General features: G+C 46.1%; 6 protein-coding genes across 10 annotated transcripts; 4 read left to right on the top strand and 2 right to left on the bottom strand.

Moving 5' to 3' along the window:
• Nucleotides 1-619: 619 nt before the first annotated feature.
• On the top strand, nt 620-5,456 carry fam162a (family with sequence similarity 162 member A). Of its 2 annotated transcripts, none has more exons than XM_058060148.1 (5): nt 620-697; nt 4,224-4,307; nt 4,542-4,656; nt 4,852-4,960; nt 5,060-5,456. In XM_058060148.1, the coding sequence occupies exons 1-5, from the start codon at nt 652-654 to the stop codon at nt 5,174-5,176; spliced, it is 471 nt and encodes a 156-aa protein (XP_057916131.1). In that variant the 5' UTR covers nt 620-651; the 3' UTR covers nt 5,177-5,456. The 2 variants fall into 2 exon arrangements, with proteins under 2 accessions (XP_057916131.1, XP_057916132.1); XM_058060149.1 differs by lacking the exon at nt 620-697 and adding an exon at nt 3,574-3,742.
• mix23 (mitochondrial matrix import factor 23) lies at nt 2,065-3,399 on the bottom strand. 2 transcript variants are annotated; one of them, XM_058060145.1, is made up of 5 exons: nt 3,272-3,399; nt 2,784-2,909; nt 2,573-2,719; nt 2,444-2,503; nt 2,065-2,387 (listed from the first exon to the last, which is right to left on the bottom strand). In XM_058060145.1, the coding sequence occupies exons 1-5, from the start codon at nt 3,320-3,322 to the stop codon at nt 2,337-2,339; spliced, it is 435 nt and encodes a 144-aa protein (XP_057916128.1). In that variant the 5' UTR covers nt 3,323-3,399; the 3' UTR covers nt 2,065-2,336. The 2 variants fall into 2 exon arrangements, with proteins under 2 accessions (XP_057916128.1, XP_057916130.1); XM_058060147.1 differs by lacking the exon at nt 3,272-3,399 and adding an exon at nt 3,194-3,231.
• Nucleotides 5,457-5,494: 38 nt separating the features above from the next.
• kpna1 (karyopherin alpha 1 (importin alpha 5)) lies at nt 5,495-10,693 on the bottom strand. 2 transcript variants are annotated; one of them, XM_058060142.1, is made up of 14 exons: nt 10,594-10,693; nt 9,881-10,014; nt 9,664-9,777; nt 9,481-9,580; nt 9,297-9,391; nt 8,913-9,044; nt 8,743-8,831; nt 8,572-8,671; nt 8,334-8,497; nt 8,181-8,259; nt 7,988-8,113; nt 7,769-7,896; nt 7,519-7,694; nt 5,495-7,151 (listed from the first exon to the last, which is right to left on the bottom strand). In XM_058060142.1, the coding sequence occupies exons 1-14, from the start codon at nt 10,667-10,669 to the stop codon at nt 6,964-6,966; spliced, it is 1,701 nt and encodes a 566-aa protein (XP_057916125.1). In that variant the 5' UTR covers nt 10,670-10,693; the 3' UTR covers nt 5,495-6,963. The 2 variants fall into 2 exon arrangements, with proteins under 2 accessions (XP_057916125.1, XP_057916126.1); XM_058060143.1 differs by having other exon boundaries at nt 10,499-10,636.
• Nucleotides 9,295-11,742, top strand: LOC131108812 (nanos homolog 2-like). The gene has a single exon (XM_058060150.1). The coding sequence runs from the start codon at nt 11,185-11,187 to the stop codon at nt 11,623-11,625; it is 441 nt and encodes a 146-aa protein (XP_057916133.1). The 5' UTR covers nt 9,295-11,184; the 3' UTR covers nt 11,626-11,742.
• A 1,907-nt stretch (nt 11,743-13,649) lies between these two features.
• si:ch211-161h7.5 (uncharacterized) lies at nt 13,650-15,397 on the top strand. Its single transcript, XM_058060144.1, has 7 exons — nt 13,650-13,758; nt 13,829-13,973; nt 14,045-14,158; nt 14,238-14,382; nt 14,540-14,688; nt 14,769-14,908; nt 14,988-15,397. Exons 1-7 carry the CDS (start codon nt 13,650-13,652, stop codon nt 15,137-15,139), a joined length of 954 nt encoding a protein of 317 aa, XP_057916127.1. The 3' UTR covers nt 15,140-15,397.
• A 515-nt stretch (nt 15,398-15,912) lies between these two features.
• Nucleotides 15,913-22,995, top strand: si:ch211-161h7.4 (microtubule-associated protein futsch). 2 transcript variants are annotated; one of them, XM_058060140.1, is made up of 17 exons: nt 15,913-16,213; nt 16,857-16,900; nt 16,976-17,043; nt 17,117-17,247; nt 17,331-17,391; nt 17,476-17,662; nt 18,001-18,090; nt 18,173-18,208; nt 18,404-18,538; nt 19,051-19,658; nt 19,750-20,220; nt 20,312-20,816; nt 20,896-20,957; nt 21,379-21,537; nt 22,358-22,518; nt 22,598-22,688; nt 22,773-22,995. In XM_058060140.1, the coding sequence occupies exons 1-17, from the start codon at nt 16,190-16,192 to the stop codon at nt 22,853-22,855; spliced, it is 2,916 nt and encodes a 971-aa protein (XP_057916123.1). In that variant the 5' UTR covers nt 15,913-16,189; the 3' UTR covers nt 22,856-22,995. The 2 variants fall into 2 exon arrangements, with proteins under 2 accessions (XP_057916123.1, XP_057916124.1); XM_058060141.1 differs by having other exon boundaries at nt 21,379-21,522.
• The last annotated feature ends 484 nt before the right edge of the window (nt 22,996-23,479 follow it).

Consider the following 23,479-nt stretch of genomic DNA (forward strand, 5'->3'; position numbering starts at 1 on the left):
GTTGTATCATAATGGTACACACTTATACTGCGGTTGTATCCTAATGGTACACACTTATACTGCGGTTGTATCGTAATGGTAAACACTTATACTGCGGTTGTATCCTAATGGTACACACTTATACTGCGGTTGTATCGTAATGGTACACACTTATACTGCGGTTGTATCGTAATGGTACACACTTATACTGCAGTTGTATCATAATGGTACACACTTATACTGCAGTTGTATCCTAATGGTACACACTTATACTGCGGTTGTATCCTAATGGTACACACTTATACTGCAGTTGTATCCTAATGGTACACACGTACATGTACTCCTAAGCTAATATGGATTGCTCTCTAATTGTTCAATAATAACATTCATACTTAAAAAATGATTTGGTAAGATAATTACTTCATAACCATTGAAAGTATTTATTACATTAAATTACATTACACTTGCATTTCGGTTTTCCGTTGTTTTATAACATTTCCTGTTTGGTGCTCTTAATTTGTTTTCTTGTTTCCTGTTTTGGGATCCTGCAATGATCAGCGGCTCTGCTTCAGCTGGTCAGGGCTGGCAGAAGCACCTGCTGGTCATTTTTAATCAAGATATCATTTGGTGTAGTTTTGGTGTAGTTGGGACTTTCTCCAAGTTGCATTTGCCATGGACGTTGCCTGCCTGCCTGCTTACTGCCTGCTTACTGCGTTTGGTGAGTGTGACTACAGATGTAGATGACCATCACCAGCATGTCAATGAATAATAGGATCACATTACTGTAAAGTGCCACAAATTGTCCTCAGTCGAGCATATTTCTAAATTATTATTATTATTATTATGAAATCAAATGACATGAAACCAACAGGGCTTTTCCCATGAAAAGTGGACGTGGAAGTTGATGTTGTGTGGGAGGTTGGAGGGCGTGTTCATGACTCATTTGTAAATATTTCCAAACTTGAAAAGTTAAAACTGCTCTTTCTCGTAATTGAAAGAGATCAAGTATTATTAAATTCATGCCTAAAACCACCAAAGTATTAAGCTGCCTTTCTTGTTTATTATTGAAAATATTTAGTATTTCTGCTCATTTTGGGATACTAGAGTGAGAAGTAGGTTACAGATGAGCGCCGGCACCCACTCTCACTCAATCACTCACTCACTCAATCACTCACTCAATCACTCTCAATGATGAAATGTTAAAATTGATCATACTGTTGCAAATAAGGGAGGTGCAACGTTCGGTTCCTCCTCAAGTGCTTGTGTTAGTCACATTGCATCTATGCATGCGTTACATTTGAAGGAACATTTGTGTGGAAAATTACACCCCCCCCCCCCCCATCTATCAGATGCACCAAAGCACAGAATTGTTTGATTGTATTATGTATTTTAATCACTAGTATATAAATTGAATGCGCCCAAATTGAATTGAACATTTGACTTAGTAACGTGAAGAGGACTTGGGTGGGCATCTCTGTGTGGAGTTTGCATGTTCTCCCCGTGCATGCGTGGGTTTTCTCCGTGTATTCCAGTTTCCTCCCCACATTCCAAAGACATGCTAGGTTAATTGACGACTCCAAATTATCCATAGGTATGAATGTGGGTGGGAATGGTTGTTTGTCTTTATGTGCCGTGGGATTGGCTGGCCACCAGTCCAGGGTGGACCCCGCCTCTCGCCCGAAGACAGCTGGGATAGGCCCCAGCACCCCCGCGACCCTCGTGAGGAGAAATAAATGGATGGATGGACTTGGGTGTGTTGCCAGCGCTTTAAAGGTGAATGATTTTGTGTTATTTTGAAGTGACTGTAAATGTACTTTCATACAAGCTGTACACTGACTACTTTATATTGAAAAGTGTCATTTTTTTCAGTGTTGTTCCACAAAAAGGTATAAATTTTTTTCTGAAATGTAGACTGTACTCTTGTAACGTTCCTTCTGACCATGCGCTTTTTTGGGAAGTGATGGGATAAGTTTTCTGGTTGGTTGTTTTGAAGTGTAGGAGGGGCGCGGTGACAGCAAAAGGATTTGTTAAGCACCGACTGCCCTCAGGTGGTAGACTGGATGAAATGCATTATTTTGTGTTTATTTTCATAGTATTTTTTTCTCACATTTGCAGTCATCCATTGGAAAAACACACCAGGATTCTTTTTGAAAATATTTCATTATCTTTAAAAAAAAAAAAAAAGTCATACTTCTGTCATCAAAGAAGCACATAGAAGGCTGTTTTTAACGATGCGGGACAAAAATCACACCGGGACACGAGCAAGACGGAGGACGAAGAAAGGTCCGAGCAGTCTGGAGCCAAGATGTCGGCGGCAGGTCACAGTTTTTAGGGTCCGTCTATTGTTTGGGACGCAGTCACTTCACCTTGGGAGGCGTGTAGTGGATTCGACACCTTTCGTTAAAAACCTGCAATGGAAACATCGTCAAGTGGGAATAGAAATAAAAATGGCAAAGTAGCATACCTTCAGGCTTCTATCGTTGACAACCTCCTCAACGTTCAGCTCAGACTGCATGAGCTTTAACTGGAAGAAGAAGAGGAATGAGAAAGCGAGTCCGACTCCAAGTGAGCTGGTCTTCAAGAGGACAATTACTTTGGTCTGTTCTTTTCTAAGCTGCTTGATGAGAGCCAAGTTGTCTCCATCTTTCGTCCTGGCCTCTCGCAGTTGTCCCACCACTTCAGACGCTTGGGTGATGCACGTCTTGATGGCTTTGTCTCTGCTCAGATGGGCCTCCATCATCTGCAACACAAACAGCCGGAAGTCGCTTGGAAGTCACGACAGCAGAAAGCCGTCGGCCACTCACCGATTGGTAGAGTTGCTTGCACGTTTGTGTGGCGTCCACTTTGCCTGAGAAGGAGACTGTGGGCACGGTGGTGTTCAGGGAGTGGACGATGCGATCATCGATGGTGCGCATTGTCCTCAGCATCTCCTGGAAGACGAGGGAAAGGTCACTTTGACGAAAAACGCCTTCAGTGGTACACCCCGCATGCCAACATGGTCAGTGAAGACCAACCAATAAGGTGAATTTTAAAATGACTAAATCGACATATTATACGTGTGTGTACAGTACTGTTCAATTATTGGGACTGAATGAAAATGTGCTGCAACGTGTTCTGCGATTCACATGTTACAACTCCTGGAGATTACAGAACACTTCAGTCTTCACAAGGGGTCACGTAGTCTGTTTAAAAACACACGGCGGGGCCTCGCAACTTTATCGACACGGTGCCTCGATCCGAGTCAATTACGCACAAGACTGAAAAACATTCAATAATCCTCCTTTGCGATTACCTGAAACATGGAAAAGTCCTCACAGTCTAATGTTCCATAGGGCGCCGCCATAGTGGATCGCGCGGACCTCTCAGGAGGCTGTTCAATGGAATGCCTTTCGGCGGGTAAATATATGACTACATCGACTAACATTAGGTATGTGGAGTAAACAATTTAAATTGGTATATTGTATGCGTATTTTCTATGTTAAAACAAGTGAATGTCTAATACTAACTAAAGGTACTATACTAGAGCGATTTTTATCAGGCGAACAACACGGACCACTATCACTCATCGAAGGGGTCCTCGAGGCGACTTTGTCGCTAGGCTAGGTTGTGCTATGTTATGCTAAATGGTTGACTTTCAGCAGCTGACGGGACTGGACGTGTTTCTGCGCACGTCTGCGTTGATCTAGTTTCGAATACTTTTAACACTCGAAAGAAAACAGCATGAATTTAGTCAGGTCCCGACTTTCCGTTGGTAACCTCTTGGGTTCGTATGCATTTAAATTTTATTTCCATTTTCCTTCCGAGCATTTACCAACCTGTACCTCCTATTTAGGTAGTTCCTACATTGTTTGTATCCATTTTTTATAGTCAGTTTTTGATATGTTGTACTATAAATACGTGTTTTAAATTTGACTTAAACTACTGTAAACTATGTTGTCACCTTTTGTAAACTCCTGTATTGTGAAATACACCTTCAATGATGACAAAATGTGTTGTGAAATGTATTAAGCGGGACATTGAACACCTCTCCGCTTGTAAACTTATTTTTTGGGTTACGATTTATGTGGTATTTGTTTACTATTTTATTCATTATTTCATTGCAACTTTTGTATCACATTAAACTTGCTAAAAACATTATCAGTCTGTTGCTGTCCAACCTTAAACATGCAGTCATTCCCACCGCCGTTTTATTTGTGTTCAGGTGGGTTGGAGATAACTTTTTACTGGTTACTGTTTTGGCACAGGTCAGCGGCACAGACACATCAGAGGGATGTGCAATAAACCACAGGAGGTCAAAACAGAGCCGCCGCCTGCAGCTCCAGCACAAGGTAACATGAATCATATTATCACAAAGGCACACATCGGAAATTCAATCACATATATGGTCTTTGTCACACACACCATAAATTAAATCACACACACGTTCATCAGGGCATGACGTTTGGGATCTGTTTTCCAGCTGAGTTTGAAGCTCCACAGGAAGTGTGTGTGTGTGTTGTTTTTTAAGTGTTTGTTTTGGACTTGCACGCCATGTTCTTGGTGTTATGTGTTCTCCCACGCAGCATCTCCTCGTCTCGGCTTCAAGATCCCAGGTTACAGACCCTCGCAGCTGGACAAGAAGATTCTAGTGTGGTCGGGACGCTACAAAGGAGCAGAGGAGATACCAGAGTTTGTGTCGTAAGTCGACTCTTCCTGTTTACCCCACGATGAATATATGTACATCACAGGAAAAGAGCTCATTAGATGGTCCTTCTGGGGATGGTGGCGAGAGGAAGTAATTGGTGTGGTTCCTGATGTGAGAGTGGAGATAAATTGGATTTTCTGCTGCGATAAGACCACTATGTAAAACACTATGTGTGGGTGTGTCCACAGGTTTGAAACACTGGATGCTGCCAGAAACCGAGTCCGAGTGAAAGCCTGCTATGTGATGATGGCGGCAACAATAGGTGGCTGTTTGCTGATGGTCATCCTGGGCAAACGGGTGAGCGCTTTGTGTGTGTGCGTGTCCATGCACGGATGCATTGACAATTGAGGTTCATCATTTAGGATTTATAAAGAACCTTCAATTTGGTCATTGCAGGCCGCGAGCAGACATGAGTCCCTGACGGACCAGAACATGAAGAAGAAGGCTAAATGGAGGGAGGATCTACAGAGAGAGCAGGAAGCAGCGGTTGCCCTGTCTGACAAGGCTCAGTGATGGAGGATGACGACAAACAAAGGCACATCCGGGTATCTCCCCTCGCTGATTCATATACATCACCGCCAGTGACTAGAACGGCCTGACACTGTATAATACGTAATTATTTGGTCATCTGTGACAAGTTAAAAAACAAACCTCAAGAAAATGAATCTTATAATATATTTTAAATTTCATTCTAACATCAAGAAGGTCCCATTTTGTTCATGTGACGTCTGCGTTTGTACGTGAAACGGGCCAAAAACACACAAGTCAATTAAAGTAATCTTTGTTGATCACATGACCGAATGAGGACAATGAAGGCGCTTGACTCCATGCTTGATGGGATGCCTTTTATGCAAATGTCAGAACAGGGGAGAGTTGCACAAACTCAATACTACAGCGGTGAACAGTGTCTGAGCTAGCCATCTCTTCCACAGACTGTGACAAAAGTAAGTAATGTAAAGAGGACTAGGTAAACATTCAGATTAGCTAACTAAAGGCGATCACCAGAGTTTTCAAGTTTCATCTGGAGTCTTGCTGAAATGAACTGGATTCATGGTGAAGATTAATGGCACAATAGGCAATGTGACATAAACGCAATGTTTGAAAAGGAAACTATTCAGACCCAAAAGCTGAAGTGTGAGTGAAAAGATTTGGCATGATCATATGAGAAAATACTATCATGGCAATGTGGGTCAAGACGCCATGTTGCCGTGGACAATGTCACCAATTGTCAGATTGTTAGGTCAGAGTGTTTCTTGTCGCTCTGCTTGGAATTAGTGTGCTAACACTTGTAGTCCCCAATGTGCTGGAGTCCCTTTTGTCAGAGTGGTTATCTGAAGTAATCCTCGCGTCCTGAGAGGGGAAGAGCCGTGTCATCAAGCAGTTAAATAGTAAATGTAACAACAAAAGTATTTGTCCTCAATGAGCAGGCGTCAGTCCTCAACTAAAGTGCTGTGAAATGAAATGATGGTAGTAAAAATCCCCACTGGTCTGCTTGCAGGACAGTCTCCAGGGTTTATTAGTCTGGTCCAATTGTCTCAGTGCGAGGGAAGACTGCAATTTTCCCCATGCGTCCATGGGAGTATTGGTATCACACCAGAGGCAGTCCTAACTTGTCTTCTGGATGGAGCCCGAGCAGCTGGAGGGGTCTCGGGACTGGGGTGGATGAATGAAATCCAGCAGCCAGGTTTGTCGCTGGCAAGCTCCGCCCCTCAGCGACGCCTACGTCCTAATTTGTCCATCCATGGCTGAGAGAGGTGAGCGAGATCCGCTCCACGTTTTTCGTCTTAAGTGCTGTTCCTAGCGGTCGCTTGAGTCCTTGCGTTGGGCAGTTGAGTCCGGTGGGCAGCGTCTGACAGTCAGTCCAGTGTCTAGGTGAGCTTGTTCACGTCTACCTGTGTGTGGACAAGAGGGTCAAGGTGTTGGAGCTGTGCAGTCCTACCGTTTCCCCCACCGAGAGCTTTGTGGCCTTTTTGTCAAACCCAAAAAGTAAGACTGGGGCGCTGCGGGATATGTTGAGTGAGTTCAAGTGATGACGAATGGGGCGCACACAGGTGAGCTCAACGACGAGTGGAACCTTCAGCGGCCGCCCAACAGGACAGCAGACTTGACCCATGCTCACGTACGCACACGCTCCAGTAATTTGTCATTTATGTAATTACGATAAAATCAATCTCTCTTGACGATGAGGAGGGGGGAGGAACGAGGCGAGCCTGGGGTTGCTGGCGGCTCCTCCTCGACCATGGCGGCGGTGGCGGGCAGAGAAATGAGCTGAGGATGAAGGTGGCAGCGCAGATTGAGCTTTATAGTTGGAAGCCTTCCATGGGCGCCTCGCACTGCTGGAAGAGGAACTGCTGCTGCTGCAGATCCACGGCCGGAGCGAGAGACGCATCCTCATCCTCCGTGTTGAAGTAGCGCTCGATCAAGTCGTACGCTTTCTGGTAGATGTCCTGGTTCTCGTGGCCCTGCAGGAACTCCAGCTTGTCCAGACCTGAATAGTTGGTAAGTAGGACAATAATTACCACAAAATGTCTTTCACACTTTGTTAGATTGCAGCCCAGTGGGAAACACTATGGAGATTTTCATGTAATGACACAGACGGTCCTGTTATGTTTGTTAGCGCCAAATTTTAAAAAAGAAAAAAGTACATCTAAAATGAGTGGATGTATGGAAACGAGTGAACAATGGTTAAGATAGAAGGGGAGTGTTACTGCTGCTGGAGGCTAATGGATGCGTTACAACAATAGTTGCTCGCGCAAATGCTGATCCGAAATCGAACAGGAAGGTGTTTGCAGGGGTGGACCAGACACTGACTGTGTTTGCAAGGCGGGATCAAGTGTGGAAGCAGCAGTGTGTACCGTAGGCCTCCTCGATGAGTGCACAGTAGGGGTTGATGCCGCCTCCCCTCTTGGCCTCCAGTTCACCCAGTCGCAGGATGTTCTCAATGCCATTCAGGGCCACCTGAACTATTTTGGAGTCCATCAGCGTGAGCAAATCACACAGCGGTTTTATGCAGCCAAGTTCCACGAGGTGCCTGCAGGTGGTAGCACAAACGGTTCATGTATCCCGTTTTTATGCAGAGTAGCGATGGATCTTAAGCACCCCAACCTGATTTGCTCAGCAGAGCCCCCAGAGGTGGCGTTGGTAATCGCCCATGCTGCCTCCTTCCTTGTGCGAAACTCTGCCACTTGTAGGATAGTGATGAGCGGAGGCAGCAGATTTGCATCTATCACCATCTGTTACGGACGTACGAAGGTTCAGAGAAAATGCTCACGGCACCGCCAGGTGTTGGTGTTATTATTCTTGGCTATGGCATGCCCCTCTGACCTGTATTTGTGCTCGGTTCCCTGCTGTGATGTTGGAGATGGTCCAGCAGGCTTCCTTCTTGATGGACTCTTTGGGGCTGCTCAGAAGATGAAGAAGGGACTGCAGTGCTGAACAGTTTAGGATAACCTAGACCACATGACGCCACAGTCAGACGCAAGCCGCATCGCCACGTACGTGTGAACGTTGCCATCACCTGTGTCTGAAAGTCATCCCCAGTAACAATATTTCCAACAGCTCGTAGAGCAGGAGACACCACCTTGTAGTCACTGTGCCTGAGACAAGACAAAAACTGGTCAGAAGATGGCCCAGTGTGTCAATGTTTGCTGCTGCTGGAAGAGCTTCTTACATCAGTAACTCCACCAGCCTGCGACACACTCCTGAGTCGATCACGGCCTGGATTTTGTCGTTCGGGCCATCAGACAGGTATGAGAGTGCCCAGCAAGCGTCGGCCATGATGTCTGTGTCGTTGACAAACAGCAGCCAGGACAGCACGCTGAGACATGGGGACACCTGCACGAGAGAGGAACACGTCTGATGTTCTGTTTGCAGCGTGATACTTTCAACCCAAAAAGACATGAAACTACCTTTGCAAAGTCGGGAGGAGGATTCTTCCCCCTGCACAGGTTCGAGAGCGCCCACACGGCGTTCCTCATCATTGTTAGACGCGTCTGTTTAGCCAATAACCTGCAAGGCGGAGGTTCCACAGCCTGTTGTGTTTACTGACAGACGTGCTTTGTGTGTTGGTTGCTACTCACTGCAGCAGTGAAGGCAGGATGTTGCAGTCTACGACAAAGTCTCTGCATGCGGTGCTGTCTCCTGCTATGTTGCCGAGCGCCCACACCGCCTGCGGGGGCAAAACCACACATTCAGGTCACTTTGTAGTCAGGGGAAAAAAAACACACCACGGCAAGCGAATCCCCCTCACCTGCTCTTGTACATCCTCGAAATCGGAGCTGAGCATTTCTATAAAAATGGGCACAGCACCCGCTTGGATGACCACCCGCGTCTGGTGGGAAGTGCCCGAAGCGATGTTGGTCAGCACCCATGCAGCTTCGAACTAGAGCAATGTAGAAATGGGAATGACAGACTTAGTGCCGTGAGAAACGTAGAGAGTGGCACACCAAAGGCTAAATAATGCTACAGCGGGGTACCCACACCTGGTGGGTGCTCAGAATGTGGCTTGCAATTCTCTGCCAAAAATGCTAGGGGCAGCGAAATAATTTATTTTTTGATGGTACCAGTTTCAGTGGAGGGTTTGGATGGAGAGGAGGGAGCCAGCACAATGAAGCCTGAAATGATTTATTTCTACCTGCAATGTGCAGTTTTCTCGCCTCTTCAGAAACTCCACAAAGCGCTCCACCACGCCCGGAGTGGCGATGACTTCGTCAATGGGTGGATTGGGCTCTGTGGATGGCATGGTGACAATTAACACCAAAGTACAAAAAATGTGGTTGTTGATGGACAATGGTCTCTATTTGAGGAAAACACTTCACCCTTAGATAGAAGTTTCCGAAATCGCTGGGTGCCAATGAGTTGCTGCTCAGGAGATGTAGAGAAGATCATTTGAGTCATATCCTCAGAGATCACCCCGCCCTGCAGCAGACCAGATGGACAATCCAGAGTGTTTTACCAGCACATCACTGCTGCACCCTTTTTAAAATAAACATCTCCCTCACCATAAGCGGGTCCATGTTGTTCGCCTGGGACTCCAGGTAGCCGCTGTCAGCCATTCCGTCATCTTCCAGGGTGCCGTCGTCATCCACTGTGGCGACGTTTCTCCTTTTAAACAGCTGGTAGACAAAAGTCAGCAAATGCGTGACTGACCTGTTACCATGACCAGGATTGATTCATCCCGGCAGTTGTCCTTGCAATTTGACCTGAAGGTGAACTCACCTGTTCATCCTTCTTCTGTTTGCGAAGTTGCAGACCTTCCTCTTCCCTCCGCCTTCGCATTTCATCTGTGTTGAGGGACTTGTTCTTGTAGCTCTTGAGTCGGGCATTGTCCTTAGTCTGACTCATTGTGCAGCCTGAGCGGACAACAAGATACTTAATGTTCATTAACAGACATCATTGATCACTTATGTAACATCAGCTTAATTACAAGACTTTTCTTCCAGGGTGGTACAAGTTTATCCTGTCGTACAGTCTGGTCTTATCCAATACAGGCATTGCTGATGATCCTTTAAGTATAGCGGTCCAGACGAACGATGACAGCAATACAGTTCAGCAAATGAGGGCATCTGAGGATATTTGGCTAGCTGCCTAGCATTAACTGTACCGCCACGGCGACACGACATGGAATAAACAACACATTTGGTCCAAAATCGAATGTGCTGTCAACCCTGGGGTGTTCTTATCATACTGGGACACGGAAGCGACACCTTAAGAGGCTCTTTATCGAATGTTCGATCACCTGGCTAAGGCATGCTAGCACAGTTAGCTAATGCTAGCTTTCAAATGCAACACTAACGTTCGCTGGCGTGACAACACCGAGACGGAGCGCCATTTTACCGTCTCTGTCGACGCCTGTGGTTCCGCGCGTTTGGGGAAAATGACAAGTTTGATCCTTTTATGGGTTAAAGTGATGTTAGAAATTCAAATGTCACCTGTCAAATCGGGCTCCTTTTTAATCCCCTTATTCGTTAGGCCTTCTCGAGCCGTCGCCGGTATTGTACTGCGCATGCGCCGTTTCCCCCGCACGCCTCCCCAGCCGTTTATACAGGCTCCGCCCTGTCTAGCTGTCAATAATCTTTCAACAACATGATTAAATGACAATATGCTTTTGCATATCTACATCCTTAAAAACGGGTAACATTTGTGGAAGGCATAACTGATTGGATGGGTGGATAACTTCAAGGTGTGCTTTGTGAAAGAGCAGGTTTTGGTTCAAACTTGGAGAGTCGTTCATGGTGCGTGGTGGATCCGTGATAGCCACCTGCTGACCTCGTCTCTGTGTGTGCGTGGGGGTGGGGGGCGTGTGGCGCCACTTTGACCCCTCAACATCCTGCGGAACCCAGAGAGAAAAGGGACTCTTCCAATTTAGAGATGAAAGTGGTCCTCATCACTCGAAACTTTTTCTCTTTGGAAAGCATGCACCTGTGCGTTGGACACGCGTGCCAAACGATGAATGCGTGGGGTGGGGTGCAAGGGATCATCAAATAAATGGCATCCTCCATGGCACGCGCCCACCAACAAACATGGCCTCCCGCCAGCCCCCCGCCCCGTCCGACGTCCCCCTCTTTGACATGTGGCGCGACTACTTGAACCTGAGTGGTGTGCTGAAGAAGATCCGCAGCGAATACCCGGTGGAGGCAGAGGCCCCCCTCCAGGCGTGCGAGGCGCCCCACCGCGGTGACTCCCTGGAGAGCACTTCTGTGAGCAGCCGCTCGGACAGCAGCTCCACCGTGCGGCCGTCGGCCTTCTGTCCCTTCTGCAAGCGGAACGGAGAGACCTCCCACGTGTACCTCTCCCACAACCTGAAGGCAGAAGACGGCAAGGTGGTGTGCCCCGTCCTGTGGAGGTACACCTGTCCCGTGTGTGACGCTACAGGAGACCACGCCCACACACTCCGCTATTGCCCTCTGGCCCAGCGCCTGAAGGTGGCCAGGATGATGATGCCAGGTCCCAAGTTCTGGTAGATGTTTCATGTTGTTTCATGAGATTGTGCGGCCTCTGTTGCGGTTCTGCTCTGCTTGCCATTTCGGCCATGTTTTCACTGCCATGCAACTTCCAATCCAATAAAGATGAATATTTTAGAATGCAGAAAGTAGTATTTGGTCATTGATGTTTATACATTATGCTAAGCTATTATGCTAAGCTATCATGCAGTAATGAAGCAAAGTCCAGCGTACTGTAGGTGTGCATTTTATCATATCATTCAAAACAGCGCGTGGCACGGCGGTCGAGTGGTTAGCGCGCAGACCTCACAGCTAGGAGACCAGCGTTCAATTCCACCTATCTCTGTGTGGAGTTTGCATGTTCTCCCCGTGCATGCGTGGGTTTTCTCCGGGTACTCCGGTTTCCTCCCACATTCCAAAAACATGCTAGGTTAATTGGCGACTCCAAATTGTCCATAGGTATGAATGTGAGTGTGAATGGTTGTTTGTCTATATGTGCCCTGGGATTGGCTGGCGACCAGTCCAGGGTGTACCCCGCCTCTCGCCCGAAGACAGCTGGGATAGGCTCCAGCACCCCCGCTACCCTCGTGAGGAAAAGCGGTAGAAAATGAATGAATGAATGAATGCCAAAACACTACTTGGGATGACATTGGTGACTGCTAACAGCCGACGATACATTATGCTAAGCTATTATGCTAAGCTATTATGCAGTAATGAAGCAAAGTCCAGCGTACTGTAGGTGTGCATTTTATCATATCATTCAAAACAGCGGGTGGAACGATGGTCGAGTGGTTAGCGCGCAGACCTCACAGCTAGGAGACCAGGGTTCAATTCCACCCATCTCTGTGTGGAGTTTGCATGTTCTCCCCGTGCATGCGTGGGTTTTCTCCGGGTACTCTCCGGTTTCCTCACATTCCAAAAACATGCTAGGTTAATTGGCGACTCCAAATTGTCCATAGGTATGAATGTGAGTGTGAATGGTTGTTTGTCTATATGTGCCCTGGGATTGGCTGGCGACCAGTCCAGGGTGTACCCCGCCTCTCGCCCGAAGACAGCTGGGATAGGCTCCAGCACCCCCGCTACCCTCGTGAGGAAAAGCGGTAGAAAATGAATGAGTGAATGCCAAAACACTACTTGGGATGACATTGGTGACTGCCAACAGCCGACGATACATTATGCTAAGCTATTATGCTAAGCTATTATGCAGTAATGAAGCAAAGTCCAGCGTACAGTAGGTGTGCATTTTATCATATCATTCAAAACAGCGGGTGGCACGGCGGTCGAGTGGTTAGCGCGCAGACCTCACAGCTAGGAGACCAGGGTTCAATTCCACCCATCTCTGTGTGGAGTTTGCATGTTCTCCTCGCGCATGCGTCGGTTTTCTCCGGGTACTCCCCGGTTTCCTCACATTCCAAAATTCCAAAAACATGCTAGGTCAATTGGCGACTCCAAATTGTCCGTAGGTGTTAGTGTGAATGGTTGTCTATATGTGCCCTGTGATTGGCTGGGGACCAGTCCAGAGTGTACCCCGCCTCTTGCCTGAAGACAGCTGGGATAGGCTCCAGCACGCCCGCGACCTTTGTGAGGAAAAGCGGTAGAAAATGAATGAATGAATTCAAAACAGCAATTCTGCACATTCTGTTTTTATAGTAAAAATGGCAGCCTATCACCGAGAGGATCTCGTCACATGGAAAATTAAATCATGATCATTTTCAGACATGCTGAATTGTGCAAGTTGATGTACTCGTGTATGCACCTTTGCATGATCCAAGCACCATTACGGCCATGTGGAGGAGTGTTGTGTTTTGTTGGTAGATTGTGAGTGCGTTGCAGCAGGAATGTATGCAAGATAAGAGGCACACGTGACCCTGACAGTGGTCATAAACCTTGCCGTTATAAAACGAGCTAATGTATAAAAGTGAGGCGTCCGCGCTTTGTCTTGTTTGCTCACACTGGGAGGGCTGGGCTGGAGAAAGGTAGGCTTTGTTTGACGTTCAGCTTGCATTTAGCATATTGCGTAATGTTCTCGTGTTTGTTGTATTCAGATGCCCACGATGGCGGAACACGATGCTGGACGTCTCGTAGTCATTCTGCTATCTCTTCTCTTCTACGTTGTGAGCTTGGTGTTCAACGGCCTCTCTGTGGTTGGAGTAGGTAAGTGAAGCTCTGGTGTTACTCCAACGTTGATGCTTCATTCCGACATGTTCCTTCTGCTTGCATACAGGTCCTTTCTACACCACCACAGCCAACGTTTCCGCTGTCTTTGAGACCGAGATCACACCCTCGGGATGGACCTTCAGCATCTGGAGCGTCATCTACGTGTGGTTGACCATCATGATCATCTACATCCTGGCTAACCTTTGCAGAAAGTAATGTTTGCAAGCATTTCTGAAGCCGATTCCCGTGGGAATGCTAACAGTGATGATTTGACTCCTTGCAGGAATGCTTATGGTTATGTTTACTGCAGCCCTCCAGTCTTACCCTACGGATTCTTCATATGCTGGTGTCTCAATCTGTGCTTTAATATCGCCTGGCTGCTGGTTTGGGACAGAGGGTGAGCTTACAATTACAAGAATCTAACATGTTTGATTGACAATATCAAATATGTTTTGTTTCTGGTCTCTTCTATCAAGGCTGATGATTGCAGCGCTTGTTTTTCTCATTCTGGTCGCCGGCACAAACTACGCAATGATCTCTTTTGCCTGCCATGGCCTCCATGTTTATGGAGCGTGGCTAAAGAAATACCACAAAGCAGACCTGTGGCTTATTCGTATACTGGTTAGTATACCTTGCACATTACGCCTAGTTTTGGAAAAAATAATATAGTCAGTGTTTTGTTTTCTAGATTTACATCCTGTTTCTCTCTGGTACGATAAGCCTACCATAAAAGTTCTGCACAGTTTTATAATATGTGTTTTTCTGACTGGAAGTGCAGGTTCAGAATGGCGTGATGATCTACACAACATGGACCACCATCGCCACGCTAATCAACCTGGCTATCGTGCTGACGTACGAGGCAAAGATGTCGCCCACCGACGCCGCCACCGTGTCGTATTGCGCCTTGACTGTCTTGCTGCTCGTGTGGTGAGCCTCGTGTGCACACATCTTTTCACCGTTAGATTCCAAGCGCACCAAAAAAACCCTCCACTCTCCTCCACTCTCAGGTTCTTTGTGGAGAACGTTGTCCTGGACAGGCACGTGCGCTACATCCTCATCGACTACCCGGTTGTGATCTGGGCCTTGGCGGGAAACTTTGATAAACACTACAATGCGGAGTCTCCCAGCCGCAGTGGTATCTTCATCGGTAAAGATCTTGGTCACCAGCGTCATACGACAGCAGAGGTTCCACACACGGCTAATTGTGAACTCCCCTCTTGTTGCAGTTGTGCTGTTGGCTGCGTCGTCCTTGCTGTTTGTCGTACGCGTTCTTCTGGTGTTTTGGCGTCACTTCAAACAGCCGCTCTACAACAACATCAGCCCCGAGGCCATGGATCCCATGGAAGCTGCGCAGCGGCAAAAAAAGACACTTCGATAAGCTTTGTTCGGGATAAATGGCTTTCTTCACAGGTGTGCAACTGTTTTGTCTTGACATGTGCTGTTAATAATTTACAGTATGTGATGGCCATGAGCTATATTATCTTGATCTCTGACTGACTGAGCTCTGAACCTTTTTATAGTACTTTATAGTACTATAGTACAAACTGATACTGATCAGTACATACATACTGATCATAAAACTAGTAAACAAGCAACACGGCCCAGTCAACTCGTCTGTACTTTTTTTGTATCCCAATACTGATGTCAATATATTTATTTTGAAATAAACTATGTGTATGAAAGTATGAAAAGTGTGTGAAAGTGTATGAAAGTTAATTTGATCTTGCAATATTCTATAACTATAAGTACTATAACTGTATAATCAAATATTAACACACGTGCCTTGTTTTACACTTTTATTTAAACTAATGGAAATGTCACCACAATGTTCATATTACAGAGTAATTTAAGGCTGAACGCTACCATAGTTCACCGACAGAGGGCAGTATTTCACAGTCCCAAGCTGACAATGCCTGGTAATGAAAACGTAGAAGACCAAAACGCCATTAAAAGTTTCACCCCCGTTTTACCTTCAGGCAGATAAAATTTAGCAACGCCGTTACTGAGCAATAAATATCATACATCACACAAACAGTCAAATGAATGCTACATTTTTATTGCATAAATATACACAACGTGTCACGACAAGAAAGCATCTTCCAACTTAACAGTGTGCTTCCTGCAAAACACAGCTCGGGGCCGGATGTGCTTTTCTGTCGGCGGGATATTTAGAACTCCGCCACAGCATTACAGTTGTTATGCTAGTACCCGGAGACATTGGTTTTCGGTTGTAATGACTCCTTTTAAAGGCTCCTCAACCATTTTACTGTAACAACTCTACGTGCAGTCATTTTATAGCTAAAGTAAATGCGATGTGAATATCTTATTAAAATGCAGGGAATCGTAACCAGGAGCTAGCTAGCTAAAGCTAATGTTGTGGTTAGCATTGTAAGAAAGACATCTCCTGCTGAAAGAGGGACGTCCTGAAATGGAGAAAAACTATCCAGTGTTGGTAAGACGAGTTTTTCCCTTCGTGTTTTCGCTTCCGAAATTGGGTGAATAACCAAGCGCGCAACGTTTCCACGAACTGAGAAGTCGCCTATCTGTAGCTACACCAGGACGCTAAGGGCCAGGGGGCGGACCTCTACCGTCACTATTATTCTTGTTTTGTATATAAAGTCATTGTAGTACACGAATCAAAGATCCTCTATCAGACAGGAACGCTCTGCTGTAATTACGTACTACTTCAAACGCCAGTCTACGATCCTCTCAATGACAGCAATATTCTGATGTTTTACGGACCCACTGCAAAAACAAAAAATAACAAGGATTCCCTACAGGACACGAATGGCCTGCTGTTTTTAAGAACCTGCTGCAAAAATGTTAGTAAGTTTTTGTGAACACCGCTCATTATTGCAGTATTGCCAGAAATTACAAATAATTGAACCAGAAACCATCAATTGTCAGATATACCCGATATGACGTTTCTCGGGACCATATGCTGCATTGAAATATTCCCACAAACCACGTATAGTTTGTACTATAATCCACTTTACTCCACGGACAATTTTGAGTCTCCAGCGAGAGATGCTGCAAAGCCCTTCTATGTGCTTCCATAATATTCTCTTAAGATCTCTTATGATGTCTGTCCACAGAAGAGACCAAAGAGGAAGCTCCTCTACTTGCCAAGCATACAGAAGTAAGTCAAACATTCTTCACACTTTAGTGTTGTTGTCAGGAGACCAAATGTAGAGCTTGCGTTTTGTCTTTTCAGTTCCCGTAAAGAAAAGTGGGGGCCCAAGCTGTCATTGGGAGACGTGGACAGGATGTTTGATGACTTGGGTAGGTTTGTGTGTCGGATTTGTTTTTCGTCTCTCCCCCTCCGGATGTTAATCATTCATGTTTCCATGCGTAGATTGTGTCTCTGACGTTGAGGCACCCCCCTTATCTTTAACGCCGGAGGATTGCGAGGAAAGCCAGGACGTGACTTCACCAGCTTCACCAGTCCCGCTGCGTCGAGCATCAAGACCTGCCAAATGTCAAACTGTAGGCACAAATGCTCAATTGACAAGTTGAAGCACACGACCCTTGCTTTGCTGCACAACGTCACTATTTGTGTATCTCTTCAGCCTCCAAGAGAAGCTCAGTTGTCTCCTGCAACACAACCACTGAGTCCCGAATTGCACATCCGTAAGAGACTTGTCAGCAATCTGACCTAAAGCATTCTGTGTTTTTCTATATCTGCTGACCCGTTTCTACCCGTCTCCGATGCAGACATTCCTATTAAAGGGCATGGGCCAATGAAAACCTCCAGCCCCATTGAAATGGGCAGGGGGGCTGTGCAGACGGAGAGCAATGAAAAAGACAAAGACCTGTCGCCTATCCTCTTTGACTGCCAAGAAGCCGAGGGGAGGACACAGCCTTCGTCTGGCAAGAAGGCGAACGAGGACGTCTCCCAGAAGTAAGAATGGACTCCTCTAATGTGTTATGTTAGTTAGTTTTAAAGTAGTTTATAAACATAACTTTGGCTAGCGTCATAGCGTTCCAATACCGATATTTTGTCTGGTAAAGTTATTTACTGAAAAAAGTATTTACTGAAGTAAATGAGTAATTTATTTAATAATGTCATTTAAATAGTGAAGTTTTTTCAGAGGTAGTGGGGTGATTTACAATATGGTGGCATCATCCCTTTACTATGCTGTACTATTGCCAGGTGTATCTGGCAAATACACAGAGGGCAGGAAATTAGATTAAATTAGAATTAGATATAAGCATCGACTAACCTCTTATTCCCACTAGACATCTCCACTCTGATTTTGAGTCCCCACCGAGTCTTGTTGTCCTCTGCAAGCACACGTCCAGTCTCAAGAACAGGATGGGGGAACCACTGTGAGTGTTTTATTTTATTTTTTACATCTTCAAGCAGCTTCCACTCACTAGTCACCGTGTGATATACTTCTGCTCTTTTCAGCCACAATGAAAGTCCGACAGAAAGGAAAGTGTCACGGTTGGTAGTGTTTCTTTTGTGTGTTACCCCTTAGAAATGGCAGGTGGCAGTGTTGTATTTGTAAAAACCCTAACTGCTGAATATTTGTGCTGAAATGTATCAAATGAGGAAAATACATGAAACACAGGCGTGCCAGAACGAAAACAAGTATCAAGTCAGTAACTACCTTCCCTCTGTTGTTGTTTATGTCATTAGTCAGTCACCCCGCCAGGAGCCCCGACTCCCCTCTCCTGAGGGGGAGTTGACAGCCGAGACGTCCGTCCAGGTGAAAAAAGACATGTCTGCTTTTCTGCGGAAGCTTCGAGACGCTGGGCAGCCCAAAGCCACAGTGTGAGTTTGGCTCACCGGATGCCCCAAACTGTTTGACCTCGTTTCTTTTAACAGAAAGAACTGATGCAGTGTACATGGTGGGGATGGGGATGAAGACATTGTCTAATTTGCATAATTGGCTGTGAGCTGTGTTAAGACACAGAGCCATGATGCCATCTATTGTACTGAGTAGTAGCGACACGAAGGGAAGGGATTAAATCTCTTTCTATTTTAAATCTGTTTGCGGCAGTCCAAATAATTTGATACAAATAAATGAACAGTGGTTAACAGTATGTTGACTTTGCTAACAAGTGAAGACTCCATAATAAAAAAAAATGTGCAGGGACACTAATTGTTAGTATTAGCATTTTGAACTTTTTCCCTTCAAATTGTGCCTTTTATTTTTGCAAACATTTTTTTGTATTTTTAACTTGACACAGGATTTACAATGTCAACGTCATTCTGCTGTAGAGAGCTCAGGAGGTAAAAAAACAAGCTTTAACACACTCCGCACCTCCGCACTTGTTTTTCAGGCTAAAGAAGCCCCTGGCACCAATGAATCCCCCCTCTGAACCAGAGGACGATTTCCTGATCCTGGAGGACGAAGTGTCTTTTCATTTCTCCATCCCCAGTAAATCTACGACCACACCGCAAAGGAGCAAGAGGTCCAGCAGTGACAAAGACGGCTCGACAGACAAAGGGTCCAAGGGTCGCTCGCCGGAGAGGACGCCAAAGCAGCCGTCGGCAGGTGTGTCTGGTAGAAAGCCTCTCAAAGATCCGACTGTTGGGCAGAGAGCGACGAAGAGAGAGAAAAGGAAGAATGCAGCGGGGACTGGAGGAAGCAAGGCTCCAAGCCCCGATGACATTCCAGCTGCCGAGACGCTGCCTCGTGATATCTCGAGCAAAAAGAAAGCCCACCTGCAGGAGAAAGTGCTGCCCGACACCGCAGAGGACCATCAGAAGGAGCCCGCCAGGAGACAAACGGATGACGAGAAAGCCCAGACGTCATCCAGAGTCAGGAGATTAAAGTCTTCCAAGCCCAGCAGAGACAATCTCAAGACCAGCAGGCCAGCTGCAAAAGTGAAAGGAATTTGCCAGAAGCCGAGCAGCAAGGAACGTGCAGACCTGGGTTCTCCTTCGGGTAGGTTTATCTCATCATCATCATCATCATTGTGCATGTGCATGGCCGCAGTGAAGACTAATGATTATCGGTCTTTGCGTCCACCTCACAGAACCCGACATGAGCCCAGTCCAGGATTCAACAGCTGGAAAGCCGGATCAAAACAAACGCTTGGGTTCTGGTGAGAGTTCCCCCGAGGAGGGTCAGGTTCTCGGGAAAAGGAAAAGAAATCCCCCTGGAGAGTGGTGGTTGAACTGCCCTCAGAACACGGAGCAGCTCATGGACCCGCCGCCCAGTGTCAAGAAGTCCAAACGGGGGGAAGCCAGCGCTGGCGCACCTTCGCCTGCCAAAGCAGAGAAGCAGCGCCCCTTCAAAAGACCCAGCAAGGTCTCCAAAAAGACCAAGGGTGCAAAAGTCAAGCAGAAGAATGGACTGCCAAGAGACGCCACGGACGCCATTGAACTCAACAGAGATGAAGCAGAGCAGATGGACGCTCGGGAGCAGGAAGTAGCACAGCGGGACTTGGAGCCTCTGTTGTCCAGCCCTCTGGATCTGATCCACAGAGACCAGAGCCACATGTCAGGTACACTACACACCTAAAACCCTTTTTAAACTGTTTTAAATTATTGCAGCATTCTTGTATTGGATTTCATTGTTGTCACTCACCACTTCAGAGCACCAACCATTCCAGAGAGTGTATCCGCACCCTGGCAGGAAAAAAGTCTCCCACTCCCCCGTCCCTCTCAGCCCCAGAGGATCCTTGGAGCAGCTGAGCAGACCACAACCCAGCAAACGCAACAGGAAGCCACCGGGTGAGTGGTGGAAGGCCACCAGCACATCTGAAGACGCAGAGTCGTCACCGCCCGAGCTTCTACCCAGAAGGCCCAAGAAGTCCCAGGCTCGCAAGGAGCGGAAAACGGGGTCCAAACAAAGGAGAACTCCTGCAGCAGGGGGTGCTCTTGTATCTCCGCTCGCCAAGAAGGCGCTGTGGGTCCCGAAGAGCATCAAATCCTCAATGGGCACTTTTAAGAACATTTTCTCCTCGCATACGGAGGGCACCGTCGTACTGAGCAATGAAGCTGCGGATCAGAATAATGAAGTCCAATCACCTGACCATCCAACATCCAGAAACACCCACCAGGCAACAGTCGACATCGACGGGGGGGACTTTCAGACCACGTAGGTCAAACAGACGTGTCATCAGTCCATCTCTTGTTTGTTCTTCCTGGCTTATAGTTTGGTCTTTTTTTCTGCACAGATTTAGCATCCTCAGAAGCGGGCCGTCATCCATGATTGATCTGGAGATGCACAAGGACACAGGTCTGTCTACAGAACTTTGGATCTCAGTCACATAAACAAACCCCCCACCCCCAGACACAGATTTGTGATGGAATAGCAGACTGCTGCTAGCCATAAATGAAACAGTAGATCAATCAAACCTGCAGTTCTCCAACATTGTAAAGGAGGCTATACGCGACTGACTGTTCAATTAGGCGTCATTCAAGAGCGGAATAATAATCATAGCAATCATCTCCATGCCTGGGAATGTCCTCATTCATCCAGGGTATTGTATTTTCCGGGCATTGTGTGGAGCCCAACTGGAGTGTTCAGGTTTTCTCAGAAGAGGTTTCGCCTCATTCAAGCAGGCTGAGCAGTTATTTGCGACTCATGCAATGCTCCGAGTAATCAGCTGCCTGTTTTTAGAAGCAGAATTTAAACCGCAAACCTGTCTTGGTTCCAGGCCCTTCATTGCCCAGGCCTGCTCCCGCCGAGCTCTCCGTGTGTGACCTGTGTGCTCCTCCCCTCAAGCCTTTCGTCCTGCAGCCCAAGGACAAAGCCAACCTGACCAGGTGGCTGGGAGTTCTGTGGTCCACCACCCTGAGAAGTAAGAAGAGTAACAGTAAGAACAACATCATTAGCAAATACACAGTGTCTGCTTGTTTAAGGCTGCACGCCTTGCAAAACGCCAACAAAATCACTTCCTGCTGTTTGTGCACGGCAAAGCCACATGTGTTGCTGTGAGACATAACCATAACCATAACGTGCCAGGAAAGATCATTACACAGAGTCATCCAAAGTACAAATATTGAAAAGTGCATACAAAGTAGGGATGCGCAAAAAAATCAAAGAAAAATGACCATCTTCAGTCACATTAAACTGCGATCTAAATACGAAATTACTATTATTTTTTAATTTTACTAAACTGTCATCGGAATGACGGCCGGTGCTTCCTCTTCACTCTTCGCTAGAATTCATCCGCTTGCAGGAGGAGCGATCGCATTCATGAATTTCATGACTTTCATGCCTTTTATTTATGACATTTATGAATGTGTTGCCAAGTGAGCGTGCCACTAACAATGATAATATTAATACAAACTGATTTCTTTTAAATATACTGGCCATGAACATGGTCAACTTCCATTTCAATTCTCAGCAAGGAAATCGTGTGTGAGATTTGATGCAGAATTGTGTGTCCCGAATACAAACTGCCGCATGCAGCATGCTTTTTTCATCACCTACTGGACCATAAAGTCCATAAAAACGCATTTCTCATTCATCACCAAAATGTTGGTCTACGTGCGGAGTCGTGGGTGTGCTGTATTTAACCTCTGGAATCCAACTCGCAAACCAGAAAGAACAAAAAACAAAGGAAAAATGTCGGTTTTCCCACCCGTCTACAACAAAACACTTTTTTTTTTGGACAATCCTCGCCCTGGCAGATGCGTCCAAGGTCACCCCCGACCACTTTGATTGGTACACCCACCGTGGCAGAGTCATGGGTGTCATGGAGGACCTGCACTGTGGGAACATCTCCCATGGAAAGATACTGCTGGGCTCCTTCATGAGGAAACCCCTGTGGGTGGACCACAGCGCCACCACGGTCAGCAGACCCTTTACCTCAGAATATCTCTTACACTTAAAAACGTTTTGTTGACTTTTTAATTTTTTTGCTCCTGAAGGTTTTCAACCTGCTAACGAGCTCCGTCAACGTGGCCATCAACTGCACGGAGTCCTGTGTGCACGCGGGGCAGTCCTTCATGGTGCCATGCGGTAAGAATGCATATCGCTTTTCGGATTATTTGGAGGCGTGGTTTCAAGGTGCATGTCAGTGACATCATCTTTGTGCTCCAACAGGCCACGCCTACAGTATCCAGAACCTGGTGGCGCAGCCAGTAGTTCTGTGCTTTACCAGGGTGCTGGCAGAGAGTCCAGACTGATGTAAGCATGTCTACAGCTTGGTAGAACAAGCTGTGTTCTTATTGAGCTCTCGTCGTACATTTTCTGTAGCTGTGCTTGTAGTGAATTAGCTCTGTCAAAATGCCAATGGAAAATAAAATGTCAGATGTTGTTTAAAGTGGTTTTAGAATGATTTAAATGTATTATTGATATTTGATGGTATGGTTTATTTTTAATTTATTTCAGACATGCTTCAAAAGTCGCATGAAAGAACATCACGTGGTCACATTTGTAGAAAGAAACAGCTTATTTAAAAATGTTTCAATGATAAAATATAAAAAAAGAGTTAAAATGCCACTATTTAACTTGTGCTTGTGTAGTTTTAAGCAAAAATAAGGACTAAAAAGGATAATAGTAAACATTTTACTCAGTAGGAAAATAGGACTATATTTTCATAATAAATAGAAAATAATTAAGTTCAAGAACAACTGCAGACATTGAATTAAAAAGAAGTAGAGCAACAATGTTTACTGCATTTTGTATGGACAAATATTCCACTTCTGCCTGCCAAAATGTTCTGTTGACACGAGTTACACATCAAGACCTCTTTTTAAAATATTGAAAGAGTGGCAGACTTGCACTCTTGTCACTCATTGTGTCCTCAT

Source organism: Doryrhamphus excisus, chromosome 21, assembly GCF_030265055.1.
Source record: "Doryrhamphus excisus isolate RoL2022-K1 chromosome 21, RoL_Dexc_1.0, whole genome shotgun sequence".
Classification (NCBI taxonomy): domain Eukaryota; kingdom Metazoa; phylum Chordata; class Actinopteri; order Syngnathiformes; family Syngnathidae; genus Doryrhamphus; species Doryrhamphus excisus.